The sequence below is a fragment of the Hyposmocoma kahamanoa genome, unplaced genomic scaffold, assembly GCF_003589595.1.
Source record: "Hyposmocoma kahamanoa isolate Upper Pololo Valley unplaced genomic scaffold, ASM358959v1 263, whole genome shotgun sequence".
Classification (NCBI taxonomy): Eukaryota; Metazoa; Arthropoda; class Insecta; order Lepidoptera; family Cosmopterigidae; genus Hyposmocoma; species Hyposmocoma kahamanoa.
The window spans coordinates 2,260,244-2,282,174 of record NW_020653766.1 but is presented as its reverse complement, the minus strand read 5'-3'; the positions used below and the strand labels follow the sequence as shown (position 1 = coordinate 2,282,174).

General features: G+C 37.5%; 1 protein-coding gene across 7 annotated transcripts in view; it reads right to left on the bottom strand.

The window, feature by feature from the left end:
• LOC113228966 (nuclear factor 1 B-type) overlaps positions 1–21,931 on the bottom strand; it is an 87,488-nt gene that overhangs the window by 18,053 nt on the left and 47,504 nt on the right. For all 7 annotated transcript variants that reach the window (XM_026462416.1, XM_026462419.1, XM_026462418.1 and 4 more), the window contains exon 2: positions 52–207. In XM_026462416.1, coding sequence (XP_026318201.1) covers positions 52–207 — 156 coding nt within the window. The remainder of the gene's footprint in view (positions 1–51; positions 208–21,931) is intronic.

Here is a 21,931-nt window from a genome sequence, read left to right as displayed (position 1 = left end):
GTTACCAGGAAAGAGAACAATAAAACGCAACTAAATAAATATGAAACATACCTGTAATTCATATTTAGTATGCCGCTCCTCCTCGAGACTCATCCGTTTTTCGTGTTTCTTATAATATTTCCGTTTTGCTGCCTGTAGGTTGAACCACGTGTACGAAAAGGACTTTACAAAGGGCATTAGAGCCTCTATGAACGGATGGAACTCGTCCTGTGAACATTCAAACATTTCCACACGAATTAGACCTCATTTGTTTATTAACAGATTTCTGGCGCCCACCACGGGACTAGATAAATTCTAACATTGCTAGGGACTCTGGACGCCTTTAAAGAGAAACCATTTAGTGTTTTTTTATTTGTAATTTAGAGTTGATTATCATTTCTAATGAAGTTAATAGTATAACTAATGATTGTGAAGCATTTTGTGAGAACCCAAATGACACCCAAAATATTGTTATTAACTATACTATAGTTGTTAAAAGATTTGGCATTTCGCTTCTTAAAGTTAATGACTACTGACACGGTAAACATTTAGTGAACAGGGAAAGCATGCGCAAATAAAGGGAACAAACAAACAAGCTTTGATAATAAAGTCCAGACTTCGATCGAACAAAAGGGAAATAAATAAAATAAGATTCTTAACCAAAACCAATTATTTTTTAACATGGCATAAAGAGTGGTAACTATCCTTGTAATTACTGTTTGTAAAAAGCCAGGTCACGAAATTACTATTTAAAGCAATGCTATCAGCAGAGTTGAAGCCTTCAAATTTCCAAAATAATTATATTTGCAAACGAAGACTATGGTTAGCCCCCGTTCCTTTGTTTGTTAACCCTTTTTTTACAAAAACCTTTTCTTTAGATAAACATTACTTAACGCTTAAATGCCATTGGTTGACAAGAATAATCAAGCTTCCGGTGACCGCTACTGACCGCTGTTGCATTTTGTGGAGCGATTAAACCGTGCGCCTATTGGTAAGCATCACGCCTATCCATAACATACGATACGATACGATACGATACAATAAGTCGACAAGTTCCATGTGCTGCAAAAACACGATAACACGCAAATAGAACCCTTAAGAGCACACTGAAGAGTAGTAGCAGGAGAGCTCCTTGTGAAAGAGTTCGTCCAGAGAAGTACTGCCACCTTACCTATTTCTGCCGCCAAGCAGTACTGTTCTTACTGCGTTCCGGTTTCGAAGAGTTAGGTTAGGTGAAATTACAGGCACATGGGAACTGTCAACTTATATCACAGTGCCCCTCAGATCTTTGTGATTTAAAGCTCTAAGTGGCACTGCAACTGTTAGGGACAGGCGTGTCGCTTACCACCAGACACACGACTTGTTCGTTCCGTCACCGCAGCGGCCGGAGGGTTGACACGATGCCTCTTTGAACTAGTCGATACAAGTCTCGCGGCCGCTCTCGGTGCCGCGCTATTTATTTGAAACTAAGAGTCGTATTCTAGAACTCTATTCAATGCTCAAGTCAAGATTGCACTGGCAACACAAGCACTGGAAATACGACCCTAATGGCAGGGACTTGAGTATGATTTCGAGTGCTTTAAACCATACTCAAATCATGAATTGAGCATTGAGTAGAGTTCTAAAATACGACCCTAAGATTCAAAATGCTAAGTTATAATTTGCACCAAAAATGCTCCTCCGGCCGCTGTTCTTTTAGTACCACTCCATCCTAAACGTGGTGACGCGTCAAGTCCCTAGCATGAAATCACCCGAAGATTTATTTACTACATTTCAGAGTTCATATTTGTACTACAATTATACGTAGAATGGCAGATATCCATTGTCATTGCGTATTACTAATTATAATATAAACAATGCATTATAATATGACATCACCCCACTGTCTTGTTAAGATTTAGGTCAACGAACTTATATTCATAACTTTTAGAACAGTAAATGTTTACAATAGGTACTTTATGAACATTTAATTTTGCACTGTGACGTGGTTGTTGGACAAAATGGACAATAACCCAGGATCTTAAGGAAGCTGTGCTTATCATTCTATTTCTGCCTCCAAGCAGTTTTTTAGTTCCAGTTTTGAAGAATAAGGATGCTGGTAAACTACAATATGGCACTTGTCAACTTTGTCTCAAAGAGCAGAGCAGTGGCAGTGCCCCTCAGATCTTCGCTATTTAAAGCTCTGAATGGCACTGCAACTGTGATTGATAGCCATGACACTTACAACCACACGCACACCTTTGCAAACAGTGTCAAAAGCACGCAAAGTTTAACAATTATGATGTAAATTTAACTTTTTTTGCTAAAACCAAGTGACTGTAGTAGTAGTAAGCGATGTGACTGCCCATAAACAGGTTGCAGTGCCACTCAAAACTTTAAATCTGCCAATAACATGGCACCATCTTGAGACGAGGATGACAAGTTAAATCGCCTGTAGTTTCACGAAACCGGAACGCAGTAATACTTACAATATCTGTTTGGAAGCAGAAATTAGTAAAATACAGTACTTCCATGGACAAACTTTTTCTAAAGAAGCTGTATTACTAAACTCTATACCGCTTTAATGGGTCAAGATTACAGTAGTGTATATGGATTGTCTATGATTTATGTGATTTGTCTCGAACATACGTTACATGTGCGAGAGTGGAAGGGGTCTGTCAGTGTTCGACAGGCGCAGATCTGCGTCAACGCGCGGTTTAATCTGCGCGGGGGCAGCGGTCTAGCGTCCCCGCGCCACTTTAAGTACTCGCTTCGTAGTTCATCGCCCCGTAGTGATCCTTGAGATCCTTCTTTGACAAGAATGGTTCATAATACAGAACTCATTCAGGACGCTGCAGTTATACTGTCCATCTGGTTTTTGTTCACTAAAATAAAAAGGCACCAAAGATAACATTCAACTTCATCACAAAGATTTAAAAAAATATGAAGAAGAAATTTTTGAACTACTCACGCATGTCAATCTATGAGAAATCTATTACAGATTTATCACCCAGTTGATGGCGCTACGACTAAAAAGTCGTTGAAAGACCAAGTACAAAGACACGACGCAAGCACATAGAAAAATTCGTGAGGTCCGTTGGTTCGTTCCGTGGCTTAGTTGGTATAGCGTCTGGCACGGTATGCAAGAAGACGTCGGTTCGAATCCGACCGGATCGAAGGAATTTTTTCTGAGTGTTCGATCTTTGTATTAACAATTATAACAAACTTTGATTATTTGTTAGGGAAAATCCGAACGACAATTACTGGAATAGCCACAAATTGATTAAAAATCTGCGGGGTAGTGCGAAGCGCAGTTTGCCATAACCCTGCGGTTGGCCGCACCCCTCGGCGCGGGGGCGCGGTAAAACCGCGTGCTCCGCGCTTTTCCATACAAACTGCGGTACTTCAGTACAACGTTAAAAAACGCATCGCTAAATACCAACGCGCTATTACTTGTAGGAGCAGACATAACAACTGCTATGCTCTAGATTATACCCAAAGATTTTGTCAAAAATTAATAGTAACGCCATCTTTTTCGGATCCAAAACTGATTAAGTCCAAACTCATGGTACCACGATTTCATTTAACCAAGGTAAACAACTCTTTTATGGGGATCTGTACGCGTTTTTACAAAAAGTATCCGGAGCATATATTAAGTTTATCATTTCCTAAGTTTAAAAACTACGTTAAAAATATTTTGATCGAAAAGTCATATTACAAAATTGAAGACTACGTGTTAGATAAAGATGTATGGAAGGACGACACGGCTCCAGAATTCACACAAATTTGATTCAGAGTGTATTCTAGGGCATTTAAGTTTATTTTGAAAAGAGCAATCCCTACAATTTCTTACTCGTTCTTCTCGTAGCTTAAATGTGACGTGTGGAATAAATAATCTTTGACTTTGACTTTGATTTACAAACCTACATACCTCTAAGAGCAGTGGCAATCCAAGCAATAGCCTGTACCTATGATTTTAATATCTAAATTGTGTCCATTTGTTTATTTTCAATAGCAAAACCTCTCGCTAACCGGAAAGGAAAAAAGTAAGGAGAAACCTGCATGGTGATAATTGTAATTTCATTGAAAAAAAGAGAACTGGCCTCAAAAGTCTGTTTAACGGCTTTTCAGATTCTGTCTTCTTGATGATAATGTGACTGTTATACTTTTTTCTGGTTGTCATGACGGTGATTTGTTCATTGTATATATTGTGCCAAGTGAAAAGTCGACTTTGATTTGCGGAAAATATTTTTTTTACTTGTGATAGCCGAAACGAACCCGGAACAACATCGTCGGCATCAGGGACCACCTCAAGAGAAAAGACTTTTCAAAATCGGTCCACAATTGACGGAGAAATCGGAAAACACACTTAATAAACATACATACAGTCGGCTGTATGTATGTTTGAAAAACAAAAAACCTTCCCTTGGAAAACACGTGAAGTCTCCAACCTACATTGGACCTGCGTAGCGGTCCATAACCGAAACCTTCTCCTTAAAGGAGATCCGTATTGGTGATGCTGATGATAAGTACTTATCTCTCTATCAGTTCGAAAATAAAAGAACAAACCTTCAACATCGAGAATTTCAGATCAACCTATTATTATGGGGATTTTTTGTGAACTAACTCCACTAGTTTTTATTATGATTATTAACATGGGACTTGAACCCACGACCATACTGCACAGTGGTATTCCGCTTACCAACTGATGTACTGGTCAAGTTATCGAGTTGTCGAAATTCTCCTGTGAGTTTTTTTTTAAAGATCTTTGTACTGTATCTTTTGGTGTGGTGAAGAAGGTTCTACTATCTCTCACTAGCAAAAAATACACAAACAACACACGTGCAGTATGGACTTGTTTTCAAGTCCCATCGGGTCGGAGAAAATTTTCTGTGTTCGATCTTAGTATTAATAAAACCCATTTTCTTTTTTTCCACTTTACCACCAGCAAAATTCCGCACAAACTGGGTTCCCCATAAATCGTGACGGCACATTTGCATGCATTAAGTTATGATTTAAACAACACAATACACTTCGTTGGCGACACACGATGCATACGTAAATAATTGTCTTGTTACGATGAGTTTAAAAATGAAATGTGTCATTTTATATAGGCGGTTGAAATGTTAGATGGTCGAATTACGATTCTTCGAAGTTCTTTGAACTGAAAAGTAAGCCATAGTACTCCACTTTTTCCTTTTTTGACACTTTTTCGAAGATTGTGAACCTCTTTCGACTTGCAAATTTTATCGCGATGTCGCTTTAACGAGAGATTAAATTTAAAATAAACTTAGTAAGATACATTTTTGAGTAACGATGTAACTTATGTGGTCTGTGGATGTAACCAATGAACCATGTAACCCTGTATCGCGGGTGTCATGGACGCACTCATCCACAAATTACAAGTAAAATTTTATCCACAACACTTACTAGGTTTTGTTGTGCGACAACATCTCAATTTGCATTCGCATCTTTCTCAACAAGTACAACGTGTATACAACACGCATAGTATTGTTGTGTTTTCATTGCCATCCCAAACCAAAACAAACCTCCGCGCCAAGGCATTCCCCAAGCCATGATCCAAGAGAAAACGTCCAAAAACTATCCAGACACAATAATAGCGTACGCGAACATCACCACTTAGCCAAATCTGTGAGTTGGCAGGACCCTAGCATGACGAAACGGAATCCCCTGGCAGACTCAAAAGACTTTTGGACAGAGCATCAATGAAGTTACAAAAGGAGTCAATGACTTGTATAATTTGGACGATGACGATGGCAAACTAGAAAACTAGTGCCATTTGGCAGGACAACAGGCATCTGTGACGTTTGGGGAACACCTAGACGCTTAACTTGTAATAGGGTAGAAGTTTAAATACGTCATTAGAAGGTGTGTCAAAAATGTCCAATCGTATTTTGATTTGGACACCGTACCTCAAATATTAAAACTATTTCGGACGGTACGCCTTGTAGAGCACGTCAAGTTTAATACTTTGTACTTTGGACCGTTCTTATCGTAAGCGGCATAGAGTTAAGTCTTAAGTATCAAGCTTGACATGCTCTTGACCCTGTACTTACAACAACCTATGGTGAAACAACAAAAAATTAAAATGATAACGATGACATCCTTAGAAACGGTGAGACAAAATCGAAACTATCCAAAATAAGGTTGTACAACTTGATCTGACTTTACTGAAGCAACGGGAAAATCAATTTAAAAACAAAATGGTAACTAAAAAAAAAGACAAAGAGCGTAAATAGTATCAATAGAAGTAGACGTTGTAAAAGGATTATTATTTATCATTCAAGACAAAAAATATCTTAAACTATCAAGAATTCGGTCAAACATAAACAAACGGCTTGCCAAACTGTGCCAGGAGCGAGTGCCACTTGGCTGGACCCGGGCATGCGTGACGTCACGGAATCGCCTGCCCTGACTCCGATGACGGGTCAGTGACACTTGGGTAGGTTTCAAAACTAATAAAGTAGCACTGTATGTCAATACGGACATTTGTTTGTGGATATTGTACTAAATTGTTGCTTCCTTGAGCAGTACGTTCCAGAAAATGAAAATTTGTAGCTAATACTACCCACTGATACAAATTGTTGTATAATTTTTGGCATAACCAGCGAACATCAGTAATTTCAGGGATTCGTTTCACGTAGTATCTGTAAATACGTAAATGAGTGTTATTATAACATAAATACTAACTAAATTCATACGAATCAGATTTCCACAATTAAGGCGCGTCACTAGACGAGAATCGGGAAAAACCATTTTGCTAGATCACATGACTTAGGTATTTACTCTTAAATAACGATCTTACAAAAAATATACGATACACCTAAGGATATTGTCCAAAGAGTGTGCTAATGTGTTACACGATAGGATGTACTTTACCCAATCATATAAAATCCTAAACACATGCTAAAATAAAAACCTAAAATGAGTTATTCAAAAGTAAAATATCTAATTTTGTACATTATTATTGCATTAAGATATTTGTCTTGAAGTACTAAAGAGAACCTGCTAAATTTTGATTTTCAACTGAAGCCCTATAGTTAAAGTTAGTTAAATGCATATTTATCGCAAAATTTGCAAAATGCCCAGTAGGTTAACAACACGCCACCCGTTGCCCCGTCAGTCGCCATCGGGCGCTTCTTGACATCGGATCTGTGTCAAAATTTCTCCGCCTGATCTTATTTTAGTCATATTAATTTACAGCGCGCCTCCACAACCTCCAAAAATCTAGGCTCTTGTTGAAATTTCTCGCCTGAAGAGTCGATACCTCAGCGAATTCAAACTTTTGCCGTAGTAATACGATTCATTTTGCATAGGTCAAGCAGCAGGGACACTGGTTTTCTGGTCAGAATTTATTCATCTACAAACGAAAGTAAACAAAATTTGGAAAATGTATATCGTATAGTATACGTGTTCTATTTCATTCAATTAATATAAAAAAATTATTGGTATATGTAAAGTAGGTACTTTACAATAGCTGCATTCAATAGGTACTGAATGCAGCTATTTTCTTGTAAAATTTCCAGCTAAATTTGTGTTTTATATCTATCGTGAATTTTTTTTACGAATCGTGTTTTCACACCGTATAATAAGTGCTCAGTGTACCTGGGGCGCACTACAAGTTTCCGGAATGAATAAGAAAAAATACTAGAAATGGTCAGAAATTAATTTACTGTTTCTCAAAATATTCTGTGCATTAACCACTTTTTCATACGAATGAACCAATTTTGAAAACATTTATGCCACTCCTCGGTGACAATCTCTGAAACGTATTTCTCATACTCTTCGATAGCCTCTTCAGGTGATGAAAATCGTTGCCCGCGTAACTGGTTCTTAGTTTTTAATAATAAATAAAAGTCACAAGGTTCAAGGCTCAAGGTCATCGTTGTTCACCTTCAAAAATTCATTTGTCTGTCTGGCCGTGTGAGAATGTGCATTATCGTGGTGCAAGATGACACAGCATTTACGGTTATTTTTACGGAGTTTGTCAATAACTTCCAAACAAACCAATGGTCGTGTACTAATCACTATTAATGGTACAACGATTCTCCAAAGCAACAGTAGCCACGTGTCCAGTTTTATTAAAAAAAGAAGCAATCATTCGCTTAAAGGTACCTTACACGCGCGCCACTTTGGTTGATTTTGGCTCATCTCGAAAAACCCATACGCTCGATTGTTGCTTTGTTTTGGGATCGTAACTATAAATCCATGTTTCGTCACCTGTTACTATGTCCCACACCAAATTTGACGCCCCTTCGTTGAATCTGGTAAGCATGGCATTGCATCAAGTGACGAGATCCGTTTTTTGAGCTTCAGACAAATTATGTGGGATTCACCGAGAGCGCAGCTTTTTCACACCCAAATGCTTGTGTAGTCTTGATTGTATTTGACTCATGCCTATGCTTAAAGATGCCCGAATCTCCCGAGCCGTCTTGATCATACGGCGCACAGAATCGATATTTTTGTTGTTCACGAATCACGAAATTTGTCATTGAGATTCACACGACCGCGTTTGAATTCTGCAAACCAGCTTTAAATAGTCGTCTCGCATGGTGCTTTATTGCCAAAAGCAGTTTGAAGCCGAGCGAAGCTCCGCTGAGCAGTTAATTTACTCCTAAAGTCGTAGAATGTCATACTACTAAAATTTTCATCAGTTAAATCCATGGTGATGTAGACAACCAATGACGCCACAATATAAAAACAAGTGACAGTCAGATGAAACAAACTGTATTCTACATCCAAAGAGTTCCATTTCCAAATGTTATAATTACTTTTTAAATATTGTTTATGTAAGTGGCCAGTTCCGAAAACTTTTAGTACGCTCTACGTATATCCTCATTTTGCCTATATATGTTTTCCAAAGTGATGGATTCGACAATTTTACTGTTGTACGGAATCAATCAAAGCCATTTGAGGTGTATCGACTTTTGAGTCTAACTTGATCTTCGCTATAGTAAAAATGTTGACCAAGCAATCAACCATGATTTAAAATGATACAAGATGACGAAGCTATTCAAAAGTAAATTTATCAAAACTTAAAAATGCGAAAAGCTAATAATAACAATAAAACCTGACTATTTATGAATATCCCAAACAACAACTTATTCGCACTTCTAACCGTCAGTTGTATAAACATCTTCAATGAGGTATAAAACTCGTAGTCAATGAATCAAATGTGTGTAAATTGCTTAATTAATGTGAAGTTTTAATTTAAAATACTAACACATGTGACACATAAAGAAAATTATGTAACTATTCTTAATGTACTGTAAAAATTAAAGGTAAATGAATTATTTATTTAGCTTACACCATTTTGAATGCGGTGACAGAGCGAGCGAGAGGGCACGAAAGAGCGAGACATGAAATACAAATTAGAGTGTGTTTCCACACTCTCCCCGCACACAGTAAAGCAAAAGGAGAAAGAAGAAAAAAGAGAAAGAAAAATAAGATTTCTAGAATTAACACATATGGAATAATATAATAATGATAATTTATTGCATTATAATACTACAACATGCATAGTGTACAATAAGAAAGTATCAATGAATCAGAACAGCTGGTACGTAAAAAAGGAAAACCCTGACCTATAAGTACCAGCAAGGTTAAATAAGGTTATGTTTTCAAAACCAAATATTGACGCCATTTTGGAAGCGTTAAAATAGTGTGTAAATAAAAATAACATCACAAGATAACAATGTACAATATTTGGCATAATAAGGACAACAAACGACTTAGTGAGATCAAAAACATTTGAGATTGTTGGCAAAGAGACTGGATTACGCTGTGATACTAATATCATTCGGGTGAACTTTTATATACGGAAGGTGTGGGTGACTGGGTGGATGAAAAGTTCTATTTTGATTATTTTTTTCCGTCCTCTAAGATTTTGATACTAAATTACATTCATCAAAAAATATGCGACCTGTTACAATGGTCTCCCCTACAAAGAGCATTTAGTGCCCAATTGCACCTTCCGGGGCCAACTGGACTCAGAAAGTTAAGACGTTTGTAGCCGTAATTTTATGCTTCTACATCGAGGTTCAAAGCTCAAAGTAAAACTAAGTCCAAGCTTTGAAGAAAATAATCAAATTGTTAAGCTCGAGTCGACATTTGTAATCATAACTATAGCTGGTTTCTACAAAACACAATGACATTGTATGTTCTTTCACAGTTACATTGAGTTGCAGTGTTTATAATATGTTGTTTAGAACAGACGCCGAAACTTTCCAGTAAAGCCATAAAAACCGTTATTAGCAACTAGTTTGATATCAATTTGAGAATATGATGTACAATTGAAGCTACAAATACGCAAAAGCTCAATGTTAACAACGAGTTTACAAACACCGGCCAGCGATTGAATAAAACAGGAATTCCTTATCGAATCAAACAAACTATTAGGACAACTTCCAACACCGGACCATGCCAAAACACTGGAGTGCGTTCACCCTAAACGTTTTGGCGGCAAATCCGTCTGACGTTTCCTTCATTATTATTTTTTTGCGTTTATTTCGTGGGCCAATTTATTTTATAGATATTGGCGGCAGTTCATCGGGGATGCCGTGGACTTGGCCTGTGGCCGTGGCACTGGTTGGCGTGCCTAACTGGGTCGCCACGTCAGAACTGGCGCTGGCCAAAACCCGGAAAGCTGCGAAAAAACGCGTGCCTCCGCCATCTTTGCCACGCGGCCGTTTGGCGCGCAAATCACCGGTTCACAGGTGAGATTAGGGTTGACTACTTTTTTCATTATATTTATCGTGAACTTCAAATATTATTCCTTCTGTAATATAAATAACAATTCTCCAGACAAACCACTAAACGTAGTGGTGACGTCATCACCTAACCGACACAAAATAGTAACAAGTTTAAAATGTCATGAGTTTGAAACTACATTTTGAATGTTTAGTCAGTCGTCTAAAGTCTATCGTGAAAAGACATTTTCCGAAATGAGATTACCCAATAAAGGAAAACCAGAAAAAATAACTATGAGAGTCAACATTCTAATACTGATATAGACAGTTTAACATTGACAACGTGGCATTACGCGACTTAGATATTGTTTGATATCAACAAGAATCCTAAAGCCTCAAAGTAACAACGCACGTAGTTCTCAAATAAATCCGTTGAATGTCGATGCCTTCATCCCACTGTGTCCAGAATGCAAAACGTACACAATTACATGCATTGAGGTAGTTAACGCGAATTGCATTTATGCAGCTGTTTTTGAATTTCCGAAAGTTATTGTTGAGACGTGATCGATTTTACATAATCTTGCAACAAAACAAACGATTCTTAACGGTTTTTAAAGTATTACAAGTTGACAGTCGACTTCTTTTGCCGTTGAATCGCCGATTTCGAATTCTGGCATATTTGGATTTTAGGATTATACTAAAGCAGTAAAAGCAGAAACGATCAACAATAAACTGTTAAGACGCAGCACTTAAACTATGATCGAGGTTATGTGGGGTTATTTCTGACTGAATGTCCTTGATGTTTGTTGATTTGTTGGTTTTCTCTCGGTTTAGTCGTTAACACTGTCGTAACGTTTGTAATTCTGTCCGCCATTTTGTGATTTAGTTATTGCGGCTTCTTTTTTGACTATATTTCGTTATTAACGTCTTCCACGCATACATTCGATGTTTCTTGTATTTATTAGTTGATCGAGCGTTTTCGTAAAGAATTTACGTAAAAATCTTTTTTAATTTTTCTATATAGGATTTTTAAGCAATAATTTATTATTGTAAAGTTCGGAAACGGTCTCGGTAAAAGTTATTTTTGGGCCAGATGGTGACGTTAACACAGACTTCATGTTTCAAGTTCATAAAGTCAAATTTCTATATAGTTTTTCAACACTTTGAACTTGTAAATACTATACACATGTATGGATACATTGTATATAATATATTTCGATCATCGAGTCATTGTCATGTCTTACTGCTAAGCATAAAGTATGGTAAGGAAATGAAATTTGAAAAATTGACTCAACAGTGACCATAGCACCTGTAAAGGGTCCGAAACGTTGGTTTGTTTGTAACAATCGCGAATACCTACGAACTCGATATAAAGCATGTTTATTACATAAATATATTAAACGATCCACGTAAATCAAACGTCCAGTAATTAACTTTGAAATACTACACTTCAAAAGTGTTGGCGAGACTTTTGCGTAGTGTGTTTAATGAGAGGGGAAAAGGGGTAGAGAAATAAAAATCATTTGGGATTACACGGTACGTATTTTGCAATGACGATTAAGAATTAAAACAAAACGTTAAGAGGAATGCAAAATTTAAAAAAGCTATAAACTATATCAGAAAGTATGTGCTGCTGCTATTCGAGCACAAAAGCATATATACAGTCCCACTGCTGGGCACAGGCCTTCTCTTACCAATGCGGATTGGGAACCTCACACACATCATTAAATTGCTTTGCAGATGTGTGCAGGCTTCATCACGATGTTTTACTTCACCGCTCATAATAAATTTCAAATTAAATTGCGCACATTAATTCTGAAAAACTTAGAGGTGCAAGTCCGGATACGAACCTCCGACCCTATGCTTGAGAGGCGGTTGATCAGACCATTATGCGCATTCATCGAGCATATAACCAGAAATAGAGACGATATAAGTGCCATCCATTCGTGGCAACTCATCAGACAAATGGGCCTTATATCTTTTAGATATCAACTCTCGTTTGCGCTGACATCACAAATTAGAAAGCTGAAATAGTACAACGTCAACAACTGACCTGTGTGTACGTCTCCGTATATTCCAAAAATGTTCTGTATTTACTGCAATAAAGATAATATCTCTAACAATGGGGGCTGTTCCATTCGGTGGTGTGGGAAAAACAGCAAAACATCTATTTACAAAACAAACGGAATCAAATCTCATCGGTAATTAAATATTAAATATGTAATTATCCAATTTTCGTCCATTCTTCGTCTGGTCGTTTTGAAGTGAAACAATTGTCGACAACCGTTAATTGTTTCGAATTCGGGCTGGCCTATCCAAACGCAGTTGTCACCATAATGATTTGGCAGAATAATTTTCAAACAATTTAAATTGCATTCGTCTTTATTTCTGGTTATACACTCGATGGGCGCATTGTACCTATGACTTCAATTCCTAAGTCAACAAAACATTTGTTGTAAACATTTGTCAACCTCTAGCTAAAACTTCGTGATAGAGTCTGGATGTCGTTGATTCACAACTCTTGTAAAACAAGTCCCCAAACCCGTTGCCCTTCCCTTAACCTTTGACCCGGAATGCATATGAATTCGTACGCAAGACACGATATGGCCGCCTTCGTTTTCAAATTCACTCGGAACACGTGTGAATCTGTACGCAAACCCTAGAAATTTCAAAAGTGAATTATGTTGTTACCTAATCATTATAACGCGCCCGTTTCCATTATGTCGTAACGTTTTATTTATCGTTAGACGGCTGTCGCGTCTAGCCTATTCCCATATCACGACTATCTGTCGTGACTGTGTCGTGGACGTTTATTTTATCGTTGAACAACTGTCGTGTCTAGCTATTCCCAATAGATCACGGCACACGCTTTATCGTTTGAGCGATATATTTATCGTCAGATGACAGTCATTCCAGCTTTTCCCATTGTCACCTTAACGTTTTCCATAGTCTGTCATCGTAACGTCGAAAAAGTCCTGAACGACACACTGCTTAAACATGTTGTACTGTCTGTCGTCACGACATCATGAAAACCTGCCCTAACGGTTTGCAAGGAAAAAGATAAAAGATGGTGTGCTCTTTAATTTGACGTATAATACTTGTGACGTCTTGTTTGTTGTATAGATTGATTCCATTTAGAAATTGCTGGTTGACAAATACGACCAATGAAGAAAACCGGCCAGTTTTTTCCAAGTAATTTATGTGAAATGACCGACATACAACTACTTATGTAGGATTTTTAGGTACATATTCAACATTTCAAAAAGTAGTACGTATTCATCAAAGTTCAACACCTATTTTCTCTTGTGTGTATTTTTGGCGAGAAATTGTGATGGTGTGAGATGGTAAATCACTTTGAATTTCTTATCAAATAAAACACTATGTTATCGTAGAATAGTTTCCTTTTTATTTCCAGTGAGACCGTTTTGTAGTTTTTGAATAACCGTAATTTTTGCGGGCATCTGCAAATATTCTCCAGCGCCGCCGCCGCCGTTACATTGCGCGCGTCTTTTTTCAATCTTTTCTCAATTGACTGTAAGGGTATATAATTGACTTTAACTACATTTCAAAAAACTAAACTAACTGAAATTGCAACGACAAATTTAAATTCGGATTTCTTCTCTGAAATACACATCGAAAAACCCTAAAAGCTTTCTACCGATCATTCAATCGACCAAACAATTCGACCTTCCAGGTTTATGGCGTTGCCCAAATGTAATCGTATTTATACACCGGCGCACAGGCAACAGCTGAAACCGTTTGCACAAATAGAAAATAGTTTCAAGAACTAAAGTTGGGGCTATGGTTGTAGCGAGAAGATTATTCAAATCTGTTATTTGATTTTAAAATCGGAACTTAATAAACATTTTATTTACCTCGACGTTTCCGACGTGTTGCAACTTCTATGGTCTCTAGAAGGACTCAAAAGGCAGGTATCAACATCTTCTAGCCGTGTGAATTTTTCTAAATACCCGCTCTTGATCTTTTGTCACCCGTCGAAGTTTCGAGTCCATGAACGTTGTAACACGTCCGAAATGTCGAGATAAATATTTTCTTTCTTATACACGGTTAAGTTCGGATTTTAAAATCATATAATTTGTGAAAATCGTGAATGCTTAAATCAACTATAAACTATTTTTTATTTGTGTTTTTTAATATAACATGACGCTGCAATAAATTATTTCGTGACTGGTCACGGATACATTCTTTTCTGAAGCGATTTATAGTTTACATTGCTATACTTTACAGCAATGTAAATTTTTAACAGAATAAGTGTTAAACATTTTTTTAAACAAACCACAAGAGTTATGACTTAAAACAATTCACTTCTAGAGTATATACTCGTAGTTTCCGTCTACGAATACCTTTTACGCTTGACATTCTAATGATCTCAAAAACAACGATAACCTCATAAGATCTTTATTTTTTATTTTCATTTAAATCAAGCAAACTTGCATACATAAAATTATATATAAAAACTTAAAATCTATCGGAAGTGCACTCGTCGGCGACATGAGAGCAATCAGGTGTCAGGTAACCTGTCGCGTTGCCAATTTATAGTGACTTTATCTTAAGATTAAACGATTTTTTGGAGCGTATTTAATTAAGTTCAATCTTTTAACATTTAATATGATTGTATTTTGACTGTGCTATGTCCATAAAGTTCTTGCCAATTGAATGGACCTTATAATGCGACTCATTTTCATATGGGACGACAACAAAGATTTAGCGACATTTACTTTAATCTAATTGGCAACACTGTATATCAAAACTCTTCTTACATGAAGGTCGACATTTATAACCACTTGTGACGAAGCAACAGAATTTCTCCTTTTTGACTTGTTTAAAATCCGTAAATCGCTTCCACTCATGAACATTCCCGCTACAAGAGCGACTATGCCCAAAATGCAATCCACCCGACCTTCTCGGAGCTTACGAGCGTAGATGATCTTATTCACAGTGCGATTCTAATGCAACTTATGTATTTTGCTCTTTCGACTGCGATCGCCATGTCTGTGTATAGATTACTTCTGTTTCGAGGAACTCCGTGATAGAGTGGCTTGCGCACCAGTTTTCAAGGTGTCGCCATCTCTGAGGTCCCGGATTCAATCCCCGGCCGAGTCAATTCAAATTCAAATCATCTTTATTGCATAGGTAAGCAAATTACACTTGAAATTGTCGTATTGATAAGCGTGTCAAGAGGCTTATAGGTGACTCAGAATTAGTAGAGGCAAAGCTGCAGAGCCTTGAACACCGCCGTAAAGTTGCCTGCTTGTCGGTATTTTACAGGATATGTCACGGAGAGTGTGCGATGGAATTTAATAATTTGATTCCGCCTTCCCCTTTCCGTCATTGGAAGACTAGGCGTAGATATTCCACCCCTATGTTGTGGATATTCCAAGGACTCACACGAAGCGTTACGTTTATATGGCGAACGGCTATGGGATGGAATGCCCTGCCTGCAAACTTCTTCCCTGAAAGTTATAACTTGGACCTTTTCAAGGCGAGAATGAATAGGCATTATGTAGGCGAGAATGCGTCGTCGACCTCATCGTCATTTTCCACCAGGTGAGAGGAAGTCAAATGCGCACTTACTCTTTATTAAAAATATATATATTAATTAAACTCTACTGCTCATTCGTGACCTACAGAGAACCAGATGAAGTCCTTGCAAACGGGCTGATCTGGGGTTGAAACCTGAGTTAGATAGTCGCTCGCACAGGACATAGTACCCTTCCCGTATAACCAAGAGGTTGATAGAGAGAGGCATTATAAACAAAACTTATCTAGAAAGATATGGAACTGCTTATTCGTAAAGCAGAATCCCCCGAGAAGTATGAGAAAGAAACTCTAAGAGTTGCTTTTTATAAATATGCAATTGAATACACTTAATATTTACGATATTTATTTCAAACATCTTGATTGAGACTACCTGCAGGAGTTAAACGGGTCATTACCACAGATTCTTATCAACCAAGTTCCTCTGCGAGCTGTGCAAATAACTTTTAGTATTAAGTTTTTCTTTCACTGTAGTTTTAAACCTCGTAAATGGCACGTTTTGAATATCAACCGGAATCTTATTATAGAAGCGTATACATTGTCAAGAACAGCTGATTTTTTTTATTTCTCGTGTTAATCTTATGTCTGTCACTATTTTTGTAATGAAAAAAATATACAGTAAATGTGGAAAAACTAACTTTTATAAATTGTGTTTGTTTCCATAACACAAATGCTTTAGTTACTTGCTTTGAGATCGAAGCAACATATACAATGTTGTCTAACGTTTAATTATTTGTATTTACTTCAGTGTCTAACCGAGTGGAATAGTTGTTGATTCGCAATTGAGAGGTTACCTGTTCATATCCCAGTAACGTAGAGTTTAGGCAGTATAGTTTCTTGTGAAAGAGTTCGTCCGGGGAAGTACTGCCACCTTACCTATTTCTGCCACCAAACAGTAATGTGAGCATTACTGCAATCCGGTTTCGAAGGGTAAGGATGCTGGTGGAATTGCATCTCATTTAGCTGTAGTACATGAGATGCAAAATAAATAAATCGCAAAGATCTGAGGGGCACTGCCACTGCGCCTGTCTCCCTGAGACCTAAACTGATAAGTCCCATGTGCCTGTATTTCCACCAGCACCTTTACCCTTCAAACCCAGAACACAGTAATGCTGGCATTACTTCTCGGAGGCAGACATAGATAAGGTGGACGAGCACTTTCACAAGGAGCTCTACTGCTATTAAAAAAAGTATTGTCTCAAGACAGCTCTGAGTGGCACTGCGACTGTTATGGACAGGCATGTCACCCACCACCAGCCACACGACTAGTTCGTTCTGACGATTGGTATTATAAAAAGAGGTACTTGTGATTTTATTTTAGTGATAATACCTCTATATATAAGATAAGACTAAAAAGTCGTTGAAAGACCAAGTACAAAGACACGACGCAAGCACATAGAAAAATTCGTGAAGTCCGTTGGTTCGTTCCGTGGCTTAGTTGGTATAGCGTCTGGCACGGTATGCAAGAAGACGTCGGTTCGAATCCGACCGGATCGAAGGAATTTTCCGGATAGAAGAAAATTTCTGAGTGTTTTTTCTGAGTGTTCGATCTTTGTATTAATAATGATAATACCTCTATTAAGGTAAAGAACAACATGGTGTTGGAACGTGTATACCATAGCAAACAACGCACCACCGTTCCGAATTTGCGGCCTAAGACTGCCATTTACATATACAGAAAATAAGCCTGGTAATAGGACTAACACTTCGACAACAACAGAACATTGCCAATAAAGCGATAATTCCGAACCCAATTCCTTGTTTTATCACTCCATTTCAAATTCATCCGCAACTACTCCCTGTGACATAGTTCGCTTAAACTAATTGGAAGTATTTCGACATAGTTCCGTCTTCAGTTAACGTTTAGTAGGTGAAGTTTCACAACTATGCCTACATTTAGTTTTCAATGTACAGTCACCGAAAACCATTGCTATCCACTCTCTGCTTTTATTTATACAACTGAGATAAACTAAGTCTTTCGACACCTACACACATTTGACATCCGTTATTTTTAACTTTACTGCCACTTTTGTAAATCGAAACGTTGTTTATGATATCAAGTGATGGAGCGAACATATCGTGCGCCTGTTGGTAACAGTTGCAGTGTTGCTCAAGAGATTTAAATTACAAAGATCTGTGGGACGCCGCCATTACACCCGTTACCCTGAGACATAAGTTAACAGGTCCCATGTACTTGTAATTTCACCAATGGGTCCAGGAAGATGCCTCTTTTAGAGGAGAACACTTTGTCAACAAATGTAGTTTGTAGTAGGAGTCTCTACCACCCTGTACACCCGTACAGTGTAGTAGAGATTCGCTCGGCTAACTGGTGCCCCCTTACGACGTCCAGAAATCGAACGACGGAATTTGGTGAGAGGGCTTGATTTATTGTACAACAGCTTACAATAGGCTTACAATACAAGGGTGTCCAATAAAAGGGACTCATTCAGATTTCAGAGTCCGCGACAAGTCCCGGTGGGCTCGAATATTACAAAAAGACACTCACTCAGAAGTGTTCTCGTAACCTGTCCCGAAAGATGGGCGCGAGTTCGAGATGCTTCCGCTTAGTAGTGAGGATTACCGTAGAAATGCAATCGTTGAATCGATCAATTTCGTACAAAATACTGGCGACAGGTCATTACTTTAGGGACAACCTTAACACCGCGATTCAGAAATTGAGTTTTCTACGCCAATGCCAACTTCGGAACTATTTTCACTAATATTGCCAAAGTTATTGTGTCAAAATAGAGCTTTCTCATCCACCAAGTCACCCACGCCTTCCGTATATAAAAGTTGACTCGAATGATATCAGTATCACAGCGTAATCCAGTCTCTTTGCCAACAATGTCAAATGTTTTTGATCTCACTACATCTTTCGTCCTTACCAAATATTATGCATTTTTATCGTCCGTGTTGTTATTGTGATGCTAATTATCTTTTCGCGCTATTTTAACTCTTCCAAAATGGCGGCAATATAACCTTATTTAACCTTGCTAGTAGTTATAGCACAGGTTTTCCTTTCTTAAGTATCAGCTATTATATGTTCTGATTATTTGACACTTGCATACTGTACACTCTGCATGTTGTATTATTATAAAGCAAAACACAGAAATGTGCACACAACTGCTTAGGCAGCAGAAATGGGTAAGGTACACTTGCAGTAATAGTACATTATTACAGAGGCCGGGAAATAAGGGATTGCTGTTTCCGCCGGGGCATGTATAGTATTTTTCTCAAACAATGTGAGAAAATAATTAATATTAAGGGTAATATTTATTTGACGTGTTATGACAATTGCGAAAAGATTGTTAAACACTCCTTTTGTTTTTTGTTTGTTAAACACTTGATAAAATGTTATTGTTTTTCCAGCCACATTAATATTAGTCTGCTGAACTTCTGATGATCTGTTTGAATGTGTATCTATTACTGCATTTTCGTTGTCGCTCTTCTCACTAGCACTCATTTTCGCGACCAAAATACAAAAAACAAAAGAATACACACATAACATAAAACACTTTGCTTTATGTATATTAAGTTACCGCCATTTTCTTTACTTAAGTAAAGTAAATAGGTATTTTTAATTCTCGCACCTTAGAATAATAACGCATAGAAACCTAGTCCGCACACGCTAAGTGAGCTCCAGAATTTTAGCTAAAAATGACGAAATGTGCGGTAAATGAGTGTAAAAATACATCAGACAAACATAAAATAGATACTAACATCACATTCCACAAGGAAGTAACGCGTTTCAACTTGTATTTTTATAAATATTCACTAAAACCGAAAATTAACCTACTACTAAAACTAGCCTACATGAATTTGATTTTTGCCTCACTTGTGACAGTTCATTTGATATGAAACTATCATTCCATGCGTTATTATTCTAAGTCTCGCACCTACTGGGCAGTAGGATGTATGAATTTTTCTTTTGCCTGTTTACATAGTTCATTATTAGAAAGTAATTTTTGGAAATAATATTAAAACACGAAAGTTTAAAATTTGATCTCTTAAGGTATATACAAAAGCCAGCACTAGGGTCACTCCCTGTCGTGCGAGCCCTATAGAGTTGTCCTGACTGGCGTCGTACAAGTACTCGTTTCGCACGCATAGAATGAAACTATTTCTTCGGATCTAAAAATTTGTCGTAAAAGTTAAAACTTTTAATGATTTTCACTAAATTATTACCAGTCAACCCGTGATCAGCGTATAACCGTTCCGAAACATCAGAAAAAGATCTCATACCGTGGTGGTTAGAATAACAACAATTCTTTATTTGAACAAAAAAGTTACATATCGAGTTCTTAGGTTAAAAAAGTTACATTTCATTGTTAGGCTCTGGCTTCCGAACTAGGTTCAATGACCTGTGCTAAGAAACCTGTAATTAGTGATAAAATTTCGTTTTTTACACAAACCAACTTTTCGGAATCTTCACAGGGCTCCAACTATCAATTATTTCAGTTGTGTGTCGATAGAGTGTTCGAGGTTTTGGTGCGTTTGGTATTCTGCTAAAAGTGAAGAGCTTATTTATACAAAGATTCACACTTAGAAAAAATTCCTTTGATCTGGCCGGATTTGAACGTCGGTTCTAGCAAACTGTGCCAGACGCTGTGCCAACTAAGCCACGGAACGAACCAGCGGACCTCAAGAATCTTTCTTGCTTACTTGTCGGATCTTTGTATCTGGTTTTTAACGACTTTTTAGCCGTAGCGCCAAATCTATGAAAGTAGCATTTAAGAGCTTGTAAGTGGCTAGCCATCCAAACGCTTTTCAACTGCCGTTGCAATTTTTTGGTATGCTATACCTTAATGGTATTAATATTGTACTCCACGTGTATTGTGCTGAATAAATTACTTTTCTTTCTTTCTTCTTTCTTTCTTTCTTTAATGGCGAGTTAAACGCAATTCGATGGCGTAGTGTATTAATATATGATTAGATGTTGATAGTAAGGCAACATCATCGAGTATATAACCAGAAAAAGACCAGAAATTGAGACGAAACGTCATTTAATTTGTTTGAAAACTATTCTGCCAAATCATTACGGTGACAATTACGCTCCAATTGGCCAATCCGAATTCGAAACAATTGACGGGTGTCGTCAATTACGGACGAAAATTTAAAAATTACTTATTTAATATTTAATTACCGATGAAATGTGATTCCGTTTGTTTTGTAATTAGATGTTTTGCTATTTTTCCCACACCACCGAATGGAACAGCCCCCATAGTTATAGATATTATCTTTATTAAAATAAATACAGAATATTTTTGGAATATACGAAGACGTACACACAGGTCAGTTGTTGGCGCTGTATCAGCGTCAGGTGTCAGGTGTCAGTTTTCTAATTTGTGATTTCAGCGCAAACGGGAGTTGATGTTTAAAAGTGATATAAAGGCCTGATGAGTTCCCGGGGATGGATGGCCCTTATTTCGTCTCCATTTCTGGTTATATATTCGATGGGCGACATCGATCGTTAATTATTGGATTAATGAATATGCTCAACTGCCATTGCAAATATATTTTAGCAGAATAGCAAATGTCTTAGACCAATGGTTTAAAGAAAATTATCAGAATTGGGCCCCACGTCGGTTGATTTTAAATCCATAAAAACAAAATTTCATTCGTAACGTGAAGCAAGCGCGAATACCTTAGAACTTACTTTCTATACTGTTTGCTAATTTGTCAGTCTTCACGTACTTTGATCACTT